Raw genomic sequence first — 18,675 nt, forward strand, 5'->3', positions numbered from 1 at the left:
TTTCTCATCATAATCCACTTAAAATTAGTTGCAACTATGACAATGGGCTGGCCAGCCTCATATCAGCAAGTAGATTAACTGGACTTCAAATATCAAATAGCGCTCGAAATGACTTGGTCAACTCTCCAAGCTAAATTTATTCCAAGTTGTTTCTTTGATCTTGAGATCCTAGCATCCATGGCACTTGCTCTGATGTCTGTGCCCAGGGGAGGATGGCCATCCCCTGAGTATGGGTGACTGGTTTCACCCTCCCCACACCCCCACCCTCCACCTCTTGCTGGATGCTAAGGGAAGTTGAGGGAAGGGAACAAGGCCAAGAAGTGACAGGGGCATCAGGACGGAACGGAGCGCTGCACCTCCCAGTTCCCTCTCAACTGTCACCATCATAGTACGAAGACACACACACACACGCACATAAAACAATCTGGCTAGCACCAACACACATGCACAAGCACATACACAACAAGTGCATGCCCACTTCTAAGTCAGGACCATTGCTCACTGTCACCCATTGTCACCATACCGCACACAGGGAAACACAGACACTTAAAAATGGACATGCACACACTCACAGTAGGGAAGGTGTCTTGCTTTTGTCCGGCAGAGCATGAAGGCACAGGGACTGACATGAGACAGAGAGGAGGAATGAGAGATGTGCTGACAGTCAAAGGAAGTAAAGGTACACGGTGATGTCTTCCACATGATGAGAGGGGATAAAAAAGAAATAGAGGGTGGATAAATTCACAGAGAAGAAAGAGTGGTGAGTGATGGAAGGTTTTTTTTTTGTATGCTGACCTGAACTTCACCACAGTTAACTTTAACCACAGTTAGGTTTTTGGGGGTAAGGTTTTGCAGTTTCAGCTGGTGTCGTCAGGTTTTTCTTATTGCAAAAGTGTCTAGACTGATTACCCCATGCATGTCTGTGCCAGTGAGTCATTGACCATACATGCGACTAAAGCCGCAACGATTAGTCAGTTCATCAGTTTGTCAAATGAGAGAAAATGTTTCTCAAAATATATTAGATAATCGATTAATTTCCGTAATTTTTCAAGCTTTAATGTCACTTTTGAAGTCTTCTAAATCTAAGGAATTGCTGCTTCCTTTGGACTCTTTATTGAACAAAAGAAGAAATTTGAATGAGTCACTTTGGGCTCTTGGAAATTGTGATGTGCATTTTTCACAATTTTTTGACATTTAATAGACTAAAGAATTAATTCATTAATCATGCAAATAATTAGAAATTAAGTTACATATTAATTGAAAATGAAAATAATTACATTTCATGTACGGACATACAAGGATAAAATATCCTATATCCTATATCCTGTTTACATTATGATTCTGTCCACACGTGTGAATAAATCCGTCTAAACTAGGAATCGACTTGTCCCTGATTGATTTCAACTTCCTCCGACGCATGGCTCATGAAATCCTCCTTTCAAGTGCATAAATTAAACTCCAGGAGCAGGCACTCTGGTTGAGGATACGAGGGTCAACACATACACACACACACACATATGGTTCATCTTGACTTTGATGGAGAGCAGCTCTTAAGGAAGTGTACTCATGCAGTTCACATCACATGTCCCATCACACAGGTGGTGATATGGCAAGTGGTCTAGTAAGAATGTTATATAATCCTACTATAATCCCGACTGATTGTTCTGTATTAATATCAGATATTATTGGCAGGGAGATTACTCATGCTTGCCAAGACAATGTAATGTAATTAGTATGTATCTGTATGTATTGATTTACTCACAAGCTGGACACTTTTGAGTGTTTATTGTAACAACCAGGCATTTTTTTTTGTTGACAGGCATTTTTTTTTAACCAAATTGCATTGTTTTTATTATATCCTTCAGACTTCTTTTCAGACTGCATTTGATCGATAAACAGTAGCAAAACATTTTGTGAATGTAAACTTATTGTATTGTTTACATTAGCTTGCAGTCTTTTCACTATCAGCAACATTTATCTTGCCCTGGGTGACTTATTTGTGAATATAAAGAAGTTGTTTTCAGTGTGTCTTTAGAAATGAAATCTCCAAGAGTAGGACAAAATGGAACCATAGTGTTTTGATAAAAAGCTTTTCACAAGCACTAATATATGAGTCTATTTTGATGTCCTCTCAGTTAGAATAGGCATCTGTGCTAATGCAGGTAGTCAGAAATGTATTCTGTTGTTTTTATAGTTGCGTGTTAGACACATACAACCAATGAGGTAAGACAATAAATATAGGATCTGTATCAAGCCTTATATACTGTATACACGTACAGTTCAGAGACCTCTAATTGCCTTTTTCTCTGCTATAGAAAATGATAAGCATAGTTTCAATGTGTTACAAACTGCCTTGTGGCTGTGAATAAAAACACCTTGACTCCACAGGCTGGATATTGACTGCCCGGATCAATAGTATCATATGCCGACTTGTACAGCTGCACACATGCTGGATCATAACACAATATATGGAAGATAAAAGTCAAGTGCACTATTGAGACCATTGAAAAGCAGCCCTCCAGCGCTCTGCAGTATCACCCCGAGGGGTAGTTATGAAAACATCATCAGACAGGGCACTTCAATTCACAAATACCATGGGATAACACTGCAGATGCAGTGCAGTGATACTGCATTGTTGTTCCTTGTCAGTGTCTGGGCTTTTATTTTATGAATGTCAGGTCAGATTGTTTGTTGATGTCGTAATAAATGGGACAGTGATATATGAGCTGTTTGGAAACATTTCAATATTAGCTTTTACATCCTTTGTCAGTCTTATCCGAGCTAAGCTATCACGTTATTTCACTTTTGTCATCTCTAAATACAAAGAAAGAGGAATATCAAATCTCCCATGAACATTTAGCAATGACTTAGTTAACTGGATGATTAAAAAGAATCATTTAGCTAATGACAGTGCCCCTTTCACCCTCTTTTGTGACACTAAAGTGCTCGTTAATTGTCTAATTTGTTTTTATAAAAAATAATTTCATAAAACAAAATGATTCAATAATTCAGTTAAATAATTTATGAAAGCTAATTTTGTAAATGGCATCTGCTTTGTTGACACACTCTTTAACCTTCCTGCCCCTCTCACAGACACACCACTACATGTCTGAGCCAGTCAGATAAAGATGTTTAATATAGAGAACCTGGCCTAATGGTATCTTCGGGGGCAGCAGTGGCATCATACATGCTAGATAAACAGCCTAATAAGCCTGCCACACTAATAGACCAGCACCAGTAGATAGCTCTGCCAGGGGACTGTTTGTTTGTTGTGTGTGTTGCGTCAGAGAAAGAAAGAGAGATGAAAGAAGTTGGTGGCGTGGCTTTTGACAGCTACTAAAATTGCGTGGTGGAGTGTGAGACACCAAAAGTCACAGCAGAGAGGAACAGCTGCTTCTTGTTTGCCTGCAGGGCCACATTGATGCTGCTGATCACCATCTTTTCTGAAATGTAGGATTTATGGAGGTTGTTGAAAATAATAAGTGCTAATAGCCCCTCGTTTTATTAAAATGTGTGTTTTTGGAACACTGATCGACAATGTCAGTTCAGCCTCGCTCTGCTTTTCATCCATATATTTTTTAAGAGATCGTTTTATCCCATATGGCTACCTGTGCAAACTCTTAGCAGCAGTGTTACTGTGTAATTTTCCGCTCAGCCGGTGCGCTTGCATTGGTAGTACGTAAAAGGGATGGCTCGGAGATTTTCAGGACTTGGGGGGCAGCCACTTTGCAATTTCTATGTCTTTGGGTATGAGCTTGCGTGTCTGTGTGTGTGTGTGTGTGTGTGTGTGTGTGTCCACAAACGGGAGTAACAGGGTCATGGCCAGTGGGCCAGGTAATGACTCTCCCACAGGCCCCTCCATGCGGATTTCTGCTCTGTGGACCACCACTCTTAATGATAGCACAAGGAGGCACACCGACTGTTGTGTGTGTGTGTGTTTATGTGTGTCTGCAGTCATATGTAAGAGTGAGAGGATGTAGCCAAGCTGAATGTAGATGTGTGTGATGAGACTGAATCTCTGTGACACAGTACCTTATACAGCCTGAGGGTATTAGTATGTATAGGATTCCATATAGTGTCGATGATGCATAGGTACTATGGTAATTGAGTTTCAGTCGGCCTACAGAATACCTATTTGTTGTGCATTGATTTAGCACAAACAGCGCCGTAAATGCAGAACCCCAGTTATGTAGTGTACAAAAAACACCCTGTAATTTCAGTGCAGGGGAGTTTGTGTCTATATTCGTGTATACTGTATATTAGTATGATTGTACTGTATGTTTAAGTTGTTTGTTTCCTCCAGTGACATGAGCATTTGATAGAGCTAAAGCTGGCTGGACTTCAGCTTTGTGAGAATTTAATAGCTTTCATTTCCCAGACTGCTTGACCTTCTCCATGCCTCACATTAGATATGCATTACACCTGAAGTCTCACATGGCAAGATACATCTGCACCTTCTCTTTAGTAGATTCTCTCTCTTCGCTCCCCTGAGCCCTGCAACCTGTGCCCCACTGATACTCGACTAGTTTCAGCCACAAGGGATCAAGCCTGGAATTATACTTTGTCCCGATGCCTTCAAAATACCAAAGAATACTTGACACTGTCTGTGGCCATTGGGTTTATGTCTTGGTTGCCATGGCATTGTGTTGCATTTAAAGGTGAACTTGATAACTATTTTTAAAGTTTCTTCTTTTCAAAAAATGTTTTTCCCAGATGAAGAAGTTATGACTGTGTGGTTGTCAGTGATGTTAATATATGAATTTAAAGTTTCCTATTTGAAGATACTCTCGTCTGATCTATGTTAAAGGATTTGCAGCAAATTATACCTATTTGAATTCATCGCTAAATGTTGATTGATGGATATTTCTTTGGTCGGTGTGCACGTAGTGCACAGAATAAGTGTAGTCAATTAAATCATCAAAAGGGCTAATGATGATGAATATTTTGTGATGAAATGTATTATCCACAAGACCATCTAGCTCGGCCATGACAGCCTCATCAGCAACAAATGCAGAGGCTAAAAATCCTTCACTGCCCTCTTCTCAGTCTCACTCTAATTGTGTCACCTTATCAAAGGCTGTGAGAAACAAGACTGCAGATTAGTTTCCATTCAGGGCCAATCTAATCCTTTCAGCTCACTCTCTCATAATGTGTCATCGCCAGTCACTCAAACAGCTCTGCACAACAGCAGTGTTTACTAACCAAATGAATAGATGTTGGACATCTAATTCTCCACAGAAAAAAGACCCATCCAGGCTTTTTATGACTGTTATGTGAAATCTAAATCGCTTTGATTTCTGGGGTTCTCTAAATGGTCTATTCTTTGATGTTTACAAAGGGCGGGATTGTTTCATATTGTTACAAACGATGCAATCTTCTTTTCTTTCAAGGTCTGTCTGGATAGTAATTGAAAACAATTATCCAGTGCTTTGCTCTGATAATACACCCCTCTTACATCAGTAAAAGCATGTCTTCAATATACTAAGCCAGAGCAGCTACATAAACTCATTTGAGTTAATCCAAATCAATATGTGTACATGTCTTACACATTGGTGAGAGATTCAGTCAGGTTGTAAGACTGCTTTATCAAGAAAAATGCATATATGTTAGCTGATGTCACCCACTACTATTACAGTAGGGATTTCTGCTGGAATACACAGCAGAATGAACATGAACTTGGAGGTATATCAGGAAAGAAATCAAATAAAATTAGTTCTAGTAATTGAAACTATGCTAGGATTGCATCAGTATGTACATTTTGAAGATGAAATACAAGCTAGAAAGTCCAGTTTGAAGCCTTTTCAGATGCCAAAACACCACATCAATAGCCCATCCCCCTTTGAGCCAAACTGCATGACAGTTATTTTCTCCTGTCTCGGTGTTTGCGAGGTAAACAGTGTGTTGGCGGATGACATCGCATTGTGCTTCAGAAAAAATTGACACAGGACCAATTTTTAACCAGAATACCCTGTGTTTTGTTGTTGTAGCCCTATGTGGAGGCGACATTGCAGTGGTCTCATTTATTTGAATGAGAAAACCCGTAGCTTTTTCTGCAGCAGTGCAATTGTCCAACCCTGGGAGGTAGAGAAATTCAGAGAGAAGAAAAAGCCTCCCTCTTCCGCTGAGTCACAGTCCCTGCATGGGCCATGTCTGGGATGTCAAAGCTAATAATTCGACCTGTTGGCTATTTCATCCTGCCCAGCACGTCTCTGTGACCTTCTGACTCTGAGAAAGAGATGAAACTTACAGTCCCCGCAGGGCTGTGTGACATCTCCAGAGATAAACAGAGGCCATTCAGGTGCCTGCAGTACAATTCACTAGCTTGCACTACCACCTGTATTCATAACTAGTATGGGATAACACAAGTGAAGGAATGTGTACAGTAGAAGCTGGCGTTACAAACGTCATATCATCTAGGGGTAATTTAACAAGAATCATAACACATAATGATCATTAATAGTTGGAATTGATAGAGTCAAAGTGGGTACCTTGTAAAGGAAATGTACGTGAGTCCTTATTTAGAAGATGATGGTATTTGTTATGTATAGCATACATCCAGGGAATGGTGGCGCTGCACACACCAATTATCATCCAGTTGACTATTAGTACAAAATCCTGCAATATCGGATTTTTTAAAATTTAATTTCTGAAAGATTAACACTTAACACAATGAATACAATATGAGATGTTGTTTCACATGTAGATTCATTAAATTTAATTGTAGAATCTTGGATAGTATGCCAGAAGGCTCCAATGTAGATGCCCACTCAACTGAATTCACTGAAATGAATCCATAAGGGTTTGCAATCACTGGTCTTTTCATCAGATTGATGTCCTTTGTTGCAGTTGAGCCAGGCTGTTTGCTTGTTTTTTTTCATGAAAATTTCCATGTTCACCTTACATCTGCATAACAAGCTAAACAAATTGGCCCCTGTCCACTTCTTAGAACGAATGATATACCCTTGTTAATGATAATAAATTAACAGGCCCCAGTTCAGTTATGCCAGGTCTAGTTGTTGCACTCATCAACTCTGTCTTGTTGGCTTGTAACTGTATTAAGATACATTATAAAACTCTGCAGTCGACAGAACTTGTGGGCTGCAAATCTTCACAGACTTAATTATTTCTCATAAACATCATGCACTGCGCCTCATGCACATAAAAACCTAACCTTAAAAATGTTATTTGGTGTGAGATGGACATTAACAAGTCTATGCCTGATGTTTTGTTTACTCTGATTTTTTCTGTCACACTGTTTCCCTGATTCATCATCCTTCTACTCTTCACTCCCCCGCTGTGATTTACAGCAGCTAGCATCTCACAGAGACGATGTAATAAACGTGGACCATATGGAAAGCCCATTTTTGAGTGCACCATAAGGCACACTGAAATAAAATGGTGGACTGTTAATGTAGTGGACTATGTAGTAGGACTGTAACATCACTAATACAGCCTTGGAACAGATCCTTTCTAAACATTTTTGATTCAACTGTAGTGCAATTATGATCATATATTGTTTACTGCACATACCGTATGCCAGTTAATTCAGAGTCACACTTGTGCCAGCCGTAAGCGGTCTGACAAATCCTGTCTTCGTATTTGAAAGCAACAACTGTTATAGCTCTTAGCAATATTCAAAATGATCTGTGTTTAATTTGTAGGTGGGCTGGTGCACGTCATCGTGTGCCAGAACATGGCCCAACTCCGTTGGCAAAGATTCCTAACAGAATAATAAACAACACAAAACGAGAACCTGGAAAATTACCAGCAAATTAGAATTAATAGCATCCAATTTACACTGTCAACAAAGACTGTGAGGTGAGAAATGTGGGTTCATGACTGGTGGGCTTTCCCTCTTGAAGTACAGTGTATCTCCCTACATAAGTTATGGGGTTTGTATTCTGGCATTTGATTGAAGCTAATCTGAGGGTAACAGGGTGCTTTATTATTTTATTAAGTGCTTAATATTAAATTATTGTCATCATTGTGCATCATTTTGTCCCTTGTTATCTCTTTTATATCAGTGTCTTGTTACTGTTTACTGCTACACCTTAAAGTCCTCCAGGAATCAATTAAACGTACCTATTATAAAGATATTGAGGAGAGTAGCACAGTGAGTGGGAGAAATTGATTGAATGGCATAAACCACTACTCATTCATTTATTATTCAATTGGGATGATTCAGTCACTCATAGTGATGATTCACTTAGAGAGGATGTGCCAGTAAATGCTAATAAATGCGTTGCTGCTAGTCTTTTTGGCATGAAATTTGAGGTTTTCCTACCAAAACAGTGACACTGTCAAGAAGCAAACATAAAGAGAAACATCATTATACAAATATTCACACAAAAAAACACCCATACAAGGCAAGCGCGTACACAAAATGTCCTGCTGAGCATCTTTTTACAGCACTGTTCTTCCTTGTGTGTAAACAACAGACCTGTGGGTATGCAAGGAAGAAAGCTAAGATTATATGTTTATATATACAGTACTTTTATGTGGAAGTGTGCATTTGTTGGTTTGTGTGTGCGCGGTTTGCCTGGGGGTACTTATATGATGTGGTCTTATTAAATCAGTGCTAGAAAAGGAGGAACAGACAGGAGTGATAGAGGAGCACAAAGGAACCTGAAGCGATTAAACCCCTACTCAAACCGGCTTAGCAGTGAAAGCTTCACAGAAAGCCAACAATGGTTGCCTTCCTTTTAAATCTTGCTTCTCTTTTGCTTTCTTTTACACTCTCCCTCTCTCTCTCCTGCACCCCTCCTCCCGTTCTCTCTCTCTCTCTCTCTCAAACAGATTATTTCTTTTCTTTTTCTTTATGTCTGTCTTCTTTTGCGGCACGTTAGGCTGCTTAACTTTACAATACTCATGTCAGGTCAAAACCCACCCTCCCTCAGTCTCCACAATTCAGGATAAAAAGCTCCCTGCTGCATAAGGTATTACTGTATCTCAGACGTCAACCACCTCAAAAGTCTTTCTTTCATCCGTTCATTACGACCTCTTCCTTTCTTTTCTCTCCTTTCTCACTCTAAAGAAGTTTTAGGGCACTCTGTGGATTTGCCAGGTTGTTAATTGCACAGCAAGTTTTTGTCTAAATCAATAGGGGACTTGCATAAGTTTATGAGGGGATTAAGTGAGAACAAGAGTGTGTGGGTGAGTGTGTGTGTGGAGGAGAGTTGAGGTTTTACCACTAACAGAGCAGTATTTCTCACCGAACATACATTTATCAACAATTTAAAGCTTCACTGGTGCTCTTCTGTTGCCTCTACTGTTGTAATATTTAACTTATAAACTTTCAGCTGCAAGTGTTTTATGGGAATATACTGCAGTTCACTTACAACCCCATTTAGATGTTTGGGAGTTATCCCGCATTATGTCAAGGGATAGTGTTTGAAACAGGAGCCATTAAATTCCTCGTACAACACAAAGGGCCCAGTCCTCCAGCTCCCCAAACCACTGTAGTGGACTGGATTAGACCACCTGGTGTGGTATTAGGAGGCGGAGGAATCCATCCCCGCCCCTCCCCCCCCCCACCAACATCCGCGTCTCCACCTGCACTTGGCAATGCCCATGAATGCCAGTCATTAAGACAGCATTACAAAGACGAGGCCTACCTCTTTCCCAACGGAGCGGCTCCACTTCCACATATAGAGCAACCATTGTTTTAAATGCCACTGCTCCCACCCCCCGGAGACCAGGTTTCCATTCACTGGCCACTGTAGCTGGTGCACAGCTAGAGAGGAAATATGATAAATGTGTCTAACTTTGTCCGTCAGGGAGCGGCAAGACATTTTCTTTTTCCCAGGTGCCAACAGGTTGGAAGGGGTAAGCCCTGGTCAGGTTACTAGATTGATGTGTGTATGTGCATTTGTCATCTGTGAATAACACCCCTTCTCTCACGTTTTTGTTTTCCAGGTGCACCAGAAAGGAGAAATGTGAGCGCTCATCAGAGCCTCGTCGCTTTGCATCAGACATCAAGCAGTGTGTGCGTCTCAGTGTCCACCCAAACAACATCTCAGTGTCCCAGTTTAGTGTCACGGTAAGTGGAAACACACTACTCTTCATCTTCACCGGAAACATGACAACAATGACCAGGGACCAAATGTCATAATTGCCAAGTTTCAAAGCTCGGAAAAATTGGATCTTCCCATTAAAGAACACATTTCTAAGCTCATGGTTGTGCCCTATCCTATCTCAGACTTTCTATCTAGTGCTGTAAACTTGACTCTTCAATCAGCACTCGTCCCGCCATGCCTGCATCTGTGATTAGAATCTACATGAGTCTACCTGCATTTATGATAATCAATTAATGTCTCACTTCAATTGTCAGCTATTGACGTGTCAGACACATTAATCATTCCAATGGAGTAGAGTGGGTAGCCACTCAGACATAGCCTGGGAAACTTAAAACCATCAGGCTAACATCAGTTTTAGCTCCCCAAACAGGCTAACATCGATGTTAGCTTCCCCAACAGTAAATAGTGAGGCTAGCTGAATGTGATTCTAGTGAGAAAAATGTTGTCTGGCAGATTGACAATATCACACACTCAAGCATAATTTGTAATGCAATGTAATTATGCTCTAGATACTGATTAGTAGTCAGTGTTAACTCTATAATCCTGCTTTACATCATTTTACCGCCTGCCAACATGCATCCTTCAAATCCTGACCTCACAACTTTCAGTCCCATCCAGTGAAATACTCTCCCAGCAAATGTCAACAATCATTAACAGTTTAGCTCAGCTGTGTTTATTGTGATTGTTGGCAACTAAGTGCAGCATTTTCCCCCTGGACATTTCAACAGCTGCCAGATTTAAAGGGTTTGATTGCTTTTTGATTGTTTAAGTGTATTGATTATTGTGCAAGGAGCTGTGATACAATGCAACAAAAATGTGTCTGCAGGAATTGGAGAAATAAACTTGTTGGATAGTTGTTTTTCCATAGTTCTCTCCACTTTTAAGCAGAGTCTATGTTTGCACTTTATACAAACTCTAATGACTCTGCATTTTAAGCTGATCAGGATTGTTCTGCATTTGGGTGAAATAAATCATTTGGCTGTTTCACTTAATCCTCTTGCACTGCTTCAGGTTTCCCTTCCACCAAAGGCCCAGTCTGACTCAATAGTTATTTTTTATTGGGACAGGAACATGTGGCTTCTTATGTTTATAATTGGCCATGTAAGCATGTGTCTACATATGTGTCTCCACATGTGTGAGATTTACTGCATGCTCAGGTGAAGATCGACAGTGCCTGAGTATGTCATGCTATTCTATCTTTTCTTTATCAAAACTCAGCGTGTTGAAAGATCACCTATTTCAAATGTTGTAACAATGAATGTCACGAAAAGCCAACTGACCTGAGCCACTTTAAGTGATGTCACATTTCAATTCTCATTTCCTATTTGATGGTGGCTTAGAAATGACTTTGAATCTTAGAGATCAAGTGCGTAAATATCCAATATGATTTTCTAAGGTCAAGCCGGAATGACTATTCTCATTCGTGTTTGCTCTGACGGTCACATGAGAGGTGTTGATTTTCTGAAGAACACCTCTGCATCACTCTAATGATATTCATAGGGTGTGTGTGTGTGCATGTGTGTGTGTGTGTGTGTGTGTGTGTGTGTGTGTGTGTGTGTGTGTGTGTGTGTGTGTGTGTGTGTGTGTGTGTGTGTGTGTGTGTGTCTTCAGAGAGTGTTTAACCTTTTCCCAGTGAGCAGGCTTTACCCAAAAGCTGTGCCACACATCTCCCATCCCACTGATTGCAGGGCAGAGGCTTCTGCCAGACAGACGGGGGCTCCTCCTTGACCTTTGTGTTATTAAATATTTGTTTGGAAAGATAAGCCAAGGCATTCTTGGGTGTAAGAGACACACTGCGCTGCTGAAATCAGACCTCTTCCAAGAAAAAACAGATATTATTCTCTTTTAGATTTAACTCTGTCTTTGTTTGTTTGTGAAAAGATTCCTCCTTTATATCCAAAACTTCAAAATTAAGTTTTCTATACCCATACATATTTTGTTGTTTTTCAATTTAATATAATTTATCTATTCATTTCAAGCCTTAAACCATCTAAACACAAACACAAACATGACTGAGTTATAGAATGTAAGAAGATGTAAAGTAAAGTATTTTTCTGGCATCAGCTTTTGAATAAATTCTCACCAGTCGTTTGCAGCAAAGACTTTTATTATTCACCATGGCGACACAAACAGCCCATCATCACATATCCTCTGCATTAGATATGGTGTTTTTTAAACTACAGGAGGGCATTTGTGTATGTGTGTGTAGCAGATATCTTTGTTAACATGAGTAGGTTGTTTTCATATTCATGCAGCCTGGCTGTGGCTATGCTGTGGCGTGACTACTTCTGAACATAATTGAGGAATCTCAAGGTCTGGCTGCATTCCCCGCTTAAAAGGAAAAATAAATTAAAGGCAGAGAAGAAGAAGGTGAGAGGTAAAGTGAGCAAGGAATGAGAGACAGGATATGTAAGAGATAGAAGCCGGGTCGTGCACTGTCCATCTTGCGTGGGAAGCTGTGTATGTGTTCACACCCGCGCCACCGTCTTTTCATTAAACAGCAATATAAAAACAGCGCAGGTCAGCCCTACTCTGCAGCTGAGGCAGCTTTCAGCATCGCATCACTACTATGGACTGCGCTCCAAATCAATGCCTAGACCAAGACCCCTAAAGACACGCTTTTCCATCAATATGTATATTTTGGTCTTGACCCCACTCCACCTGCCTCCACGACCCTCGTTTTTCCTTCTTATTCAAGGACAGAGTTTTTTCCTTTTTTTTGTTCCTGCTCCACCTGAAGCCAGTTTTTGCTGAGGTGCAGAGAGAGCTTACACAGCGTTTTCAAATGAAGAGGGAAGATTTGCATTCTCTCTTTCCCAGAGAGTCCTCTTTTCCCACCCTGACCAGCAGCCTGCATACTTGCACTTTCCTCCTCTCTTCAATTCTTCATTATGTCATTCCCAACCTCCTGGTATTTCTGTCCTCCTCTTGTCCTTAGTCTCTTTTTCATGCCACTTTTTGTTTCAGCCATCTACATTCAATATGCTCTTCTAACTCCTCATCCTTCCACTTACCTTGACTTTCATCATTTCTTTGATAAAAGAAAAGCACTTCTTCTCTCACTGAGCCGGAGAGTCGGGACATTAAGATGGAATGTTAAATCCATACAGCTCATCGATGCCCCTAGGCATTATGGGAGGTGGCGAGGAAGGTAGTAGTGCTTGTGACCATCAGTTACAGACTATTAAGATGAGTCAATCTATGTCTTTCTGCATCATAGTGTTTTAATGTTGTTTGGATGTCTGCGGCAGGATGCATCTGATTACTGAACCTCTTATTCAAGAGTCCCCCTGTGGCTCCTCTGGCCACTGACCGCCCTGCAGATGGATCTTTACTCTGCACGGAAGTTGCAGCTGTGCTTCTCATCAGCAATATTGTGTTAGAGTCATATTTGAGGAACATATTGGCTCCAAAACTGATCTGAAGTGTTCACAGATGTTAGAGTGCGGTAGTCTGGGGCACAGATCTAAGTTGTTTATCTCTGACCATAGTTGCAAAAATAAAATGGTAAATTTGTCAATTATCTTTAATGTGTTTTCTGTTCTATTATAAATGTGAAACTGAACTGAATCCTACCTTGTCCACTCATCACTTTCATGAGTTAATTTCATTATTCTTTTATTATATTTCTTATACCAGTTCTGTGCACAGGACACTGAAACATATTTTCCCTTTTTCCCTCGATACAGTTGGTGTTGGAGGCCCATAATGTCCCAGAACTTTCTGCGGGTGTCAACTGCACCTTTGAGGACCTGGCTGAGATGAATGGCTTGGTGGAAGGAAACCGGATCAAGTGCTCCTCCCCTGCTGAGAAAGAGATGCCACGCATTATTGTTGACAAAGGTAAGGGTGGATCAATTGGAGCTTTTATGGCCAAAAGAAACTTCACTTTTCCGTACTAGCCAATGATGGATGTTACAGAGTTGGTCTCTGGAGGAAGCCTGCTGATATAGCCTGTAAAGAAGTCATTATTCATAATATTTAGAAAAAAATCTGTAAAATGTATTGCCAGCATCAGTTACTTTAACATTAGAGCACTTGTTGAATACAATTACGCATGTCTATCAGGGAAACGCACAGTCATCTGGATGTTTTCCCCTCAGTCTGAAGCATGGCAGTCCTAGGGCTATGAGTGTTCTATGAATTTTTGTTTTCTTGTTGCCGTCAGCAACTCATGTGGGCCTTGGAGCACTGCCCTAGGACATGTTTAGTAATTGAATGAACATTAGTTATTAGGGTGCTGTGGGATGTATTTACCATCGCCCAAAAAAGTGGTTATGCTCCAGAGGGGAGTGATGGGACTCCAGTTAACCCAACTGCAAAACAGAAGAATGTCAAGCTGCACAGCCTAGTGTTTCTACTACAGTATATGAGCTAATTTAGTGTCTAGAGATTACACAGTCCTTGCAGACAGTGTCACTGGTTCCACTGCCTTCACACAGCAAACAGCTGAAAAATTTCTGACAATATTCATTCCATGAGCAAAGAAGGGAGAGTGTATTTTTCTCTCGCTAATTCCCCTGCTCTTAACCTCCCCTCTCTGTGGTCGGCTAAGCCTGGTCTAATTGAACAAAGCTCCCATCTGGGAAGGTCTGTCCCCAGGCAGGCAATCCTTCATCACCAACACTCATTGTGTCCCCATGTTGAGATAATGATGGTGCCATCTCCTCCATACTTCCACAAAAAAATGAATAATGAATGAAAATAGAACATAAAAAGATGGTGATCCATCAATTATACTCAGAATTTACACACAAAGGAATGCTCACTGATTTTTTAGACACTGCTAATGTCACAGCTCTAAAGAGACTCTTTGTTAACCATGACTTTTTGGTAGATATTTGAGCCAAAAAAACAAACATTAGATAAGTATAGTCTTAAGTGCGGAGACGTGGCCGTCATTAAAGTAGAGTACAAGAAAGACTTTTAGACCTCTGCTTTACACCTGCACAAATATTCACATTTTCCTTCATGTACCCAAGCTACACACACACATGCATGCACTGCCATGAGCAAACACACGGCACCACTGCAATGAAGTAATCCGAGGATAGACAGCACACATGTACAGATGTAAGGCTGACGGGGAGCCTGAGGGTGCTTTGGGGAATTAAAACCATTTGTTTAATGTTTGCCATGTCAACCACATGTAAAGCTGGCGATGCTGCAGTCGTGCAAACACAGACGTGTAAATACGTTCTCTGAGACGCACACAAATGAGGCGCACAGCATTTCTCCCCATTTTTTGCTTCGTCTTTCCCCCACACCCAAAACGCACATGGTTATAACCTTTTCCTGTTTCAAATAGAGGGAAATATTCCACGTTTTTGCCCATATTTGAACCTTTCATCCTCCATTTTTACCAGTACTCATTAGTCTAAGCCTGGTTGAAAGAGAGAAAAGAAGGGAGAGCGACGGATGGAGTGAAGAGCGTGGGAGGGATAGATAGTGTTAGCAGGCTTCAAGGTAACATTTAGGTGGCCTAATTAGGACAGATCCGTTGTCAGCGGTGCTTTACTGTGATTGATGAATGATTCCTTCTTTGTTAGAGAGATGGGGAGAGACACGGGGGAGAAGAAGTGTCGCAGTGTGGAAGGAAGTGAAGAAACCTGTGTGAAGAGATAGAGTGGGGATGAGAGAGAGGGGTACAGAGGTAGTGTAGTGAGAGAGTAGTTAGATGTGTGGATGTGCTGTTGAATTAAACATGAACTCCTTCATTAGGGCCAGACAAAAGGACACACCAGATACAGATGAGGCACAAGCTCTCATACACACAGACGTATACACACAAACACACACACGGTTTCTGTTTCATCTTCTTCCCCCTTTACCTTGTCAAAGACACTCTCAAAGACTTTTCCGGGGGAATATTTTCCATCCCAAGGGAAATGGTGTGTGTGCACCTACTTTTATTGTCTCTTGTAAGGCGGCAGGGATAGGGAGACTTAACCCAACAAAACCCTTCTACTCTCCCTCTCTCTTAAGATACTGCAACAGGCTGAGCACCTGTGGCTCAAAGCAGTGCAGTCATCTCTCCTTCATGGGAAAATCTAATGTGACTCGACACTGAAAAAGGATATGTGAACAAGCGGATAAAACGATTATCATACAGGCAGGGGTCCTTTAAAAGTGTCTTCCCACTGCTCGTGCTGGAAAAGTAGCTGTGACATGCAACCATCACATTATATTACTGTTTTGTTTATCATATGTGTTCAAATGTTGATAATAGGTTCAGTAAATGATTTCTGAAACTAAACCAATTCTTGCTTTTTTTTTTCTTCTTTTTTTTTTTTTTGCTCACTTTACCTGAATCCAAACATTCTCTCCACCTCTGTGTATCAAACTATTAATCTTAACTATGAACTATTTTCTTTAGGTGACCACCAGATCGTGCAGCTCTATCTCAAGTCCAAGGAGACAGGCCTGGCATTCGCCAATACCAGTTTTGTTTTCTACAACTGTAGCGTGCACAAGTCGTAAGTATCCTTATAGTTTTCCAGAGCTCTCCTCTCTTGCTTGTCATAATTCTAATCCCTTCATATTGATGAAAAAACTGACATTGATTCGTAAATTGTTGGAAATTGTATTGTATGCATAAGTAAGAAGGTATATTGAGCTTCTTATCTCTCGTGAATTTGCTGCTGTTCAATACTAATTCACAACACTGTCTTCCCTCTCCTCTCCATTCAGGTGCCTGTCATGTGTGAGCAGTCCTTACCAGTGCCACTGGTGTAAATACAGGCATGACTGTACCCACGACCCTCGCACATGTTCCTTCCAGGAAGGCCGTGTCAAGAAGCCTGAGGTGAGTCCGTCACCAGGGCTGGCAATAAATATATTGTAGTTGTTGCTTATTTTTACATTAAGGTGGAAATGGAATCGTTGTCATTATCACAAATATACTGATTTCAAAGTGTATTGGTGGTAAAAGAATGACACCATCGATGTCAAGATGGTTCCCTGTAAGCCTCGCTTTCCAAAGGTAACATGTCTGCCATTGCGCAACCAAAAGAGGTAGAGGATTTATTTTCCTCAGTAGCTATCCCCAGCTAACGATGGATCAACCAAGTAACTGTGGATACTCTACCCTCCAAAAGAAAATAAACCCCCTTGGTGAAAGAGGCAAAGAAAATGAAGAGGGAGTGTGATAGAAACCATGGTAAAACAAGAGTGTTATGTTGAAGTCTGTTCCCCCATCAACATATGTTGAGATTTCTTGAGATGGTTAAAACCAGCATTCTTTCTACTAGATCAGTAAGTAGCAAAATCTACTTACTTATTAATGTAACTGGGTGACTGGGTGTTTTGTCTTTATCACATAATGCTAATGCTAATGCTACTGTTCGCTAATTCTAGCAGCCAGAGACGAAACCAGGAGCTGCAAGGTAACCAGGAACAAAAGTTGTTGAAAACTTGTATGTTTCCTCTTTAACTCCAATTATTCAGTCATCAAACCCCCATGTGGGTCCTGCCAGGAGAGCGAAACCCTCAGTGGAGAAATTTCTAGCAGTGCCTCTTTTTGTAGATTTAGAGACAGTCAAACTGCTGCCAAATGATAAAATGTCCAAGAATACCCATAGTTACAAACGCTGCCCAGCTCCAGCCGGCCTCTTCGTACTGGGCCAGCTCAGTAATAAAACACGGTGAAGTAAATTGAGGGGAAATGTTTGGCTACATGAAACTAATAGCCGTCATTCTAGGTTTCACATGCAAAAAGAGTTATGTTAAAAGGATTGAGACACCTTTCGGCTGTAGTGCTTCCATCTGGCACGAGTCTCTTGGCATGTCTCGCTCTTGACTGCACATCAAAGGGCAGTGGAAACTAATAAAACGGAGCCATTTCCTCTCGCCCATCCCTATTCCCTGCGACAGCTTAGTCTGTGTGAATTATCAATAGTATTGGCAGCCAGTTCTATTCCCGTCGAAGCAGAGCCCACCATAATTAGGCTGCTCTGCTGCAGAGGACAAGCCACTCATTGGACAGGGTACATTCAGTAGATGCCCCCAACCCGCCCACTCCCCGTCCTATGAGAGAGGTCCCACTCTGATTTAGAGTCACTGCCACAGTGGCTGTCTTCAGGGCTGAGCATGGAGGTGATGGGTTTCTGCCCGTGCATGTGTGTAACCTCTGGTGTGAGCCGGTGGGTACAGTATGTGTGTATCAGTGTGCTTCTATGCATTTGTATGTGTATGTGTGTTTCTATCTGAATATAGTGTTTTCATGCCCGTACCCTGCCAAATCAGGGTTGCAGTTTGCAGGGGAGGCTTTTACAGGGAGTTAGTGGCCTGTTAATCCTAGCCCGAGGTGAGCTATGATGAAGATCACTAGTGCTCATGTCTGGGTTGGCAGACGCTGCACGACGGGCAGGGACAAGCTTAGCCAGATTGCCTCCTTTGATGAGCAGTCTGCTCTCAATTGTGTTATTCCACCCATGTTTCCCCCGAGCCATTCAACCTGCGCAGACGATATTATTTTCTCTTTTCCGCCTTTTCCATTATCCTTTTGAACCTTCTGCTTAGTCAGGCCCAAGCCTGAGTCTTTGCAGGTTTACTTTTCCAATTAACTCAGGGGCTGGTGGTCAATATTGACTGAGGATAA

General features: G+C 41.3%; 1 protein-coding gene across 2 annotated transcripts in view; it reads left to right on the plus strand.

Moving 5' to 3' along the window:
- The window catches only part of plxna4 (plexin A4), a 238,656-nt gene that overhangs the window by 159,604 nt on the left and 60,377 nt on the right, over positions 1–18,675 (plus strand). For both annotated transcript variants that reach the window (XM_084345362.1, XM_084345361.1), the window contains exons 6-9: positions 9,916–10,039; positions 13,766–13,919; positions 16,453–16,552; positions 16,767–16,881. In XM_084345362.1, coding sequence (XP_084201488.1) covers positions 9,916–10,039; positions 13,766–13,919; positions 16,453–16,552; positions 16,767–16,881 — 493 coding nt within the window. The remainder of the gene's footprint in view (positions 1–9,915; positions 10,040–13,765; positions 13,920–16,452; positions 16,553–16,766; positions 16,882–18,675) is intronic.

This window comes from Pagrus pagrus (genome assembly GCF_965226575.1).
Source record: "Pagrus pagrus genome assembly, chromosome: 23".
NCBI classification, from domain to species: Eukaryota; Metazoa; Chordata; class Actinopteri; order Spariformes; family Sparidae; genus Pagrus; species Pagrus pagrus.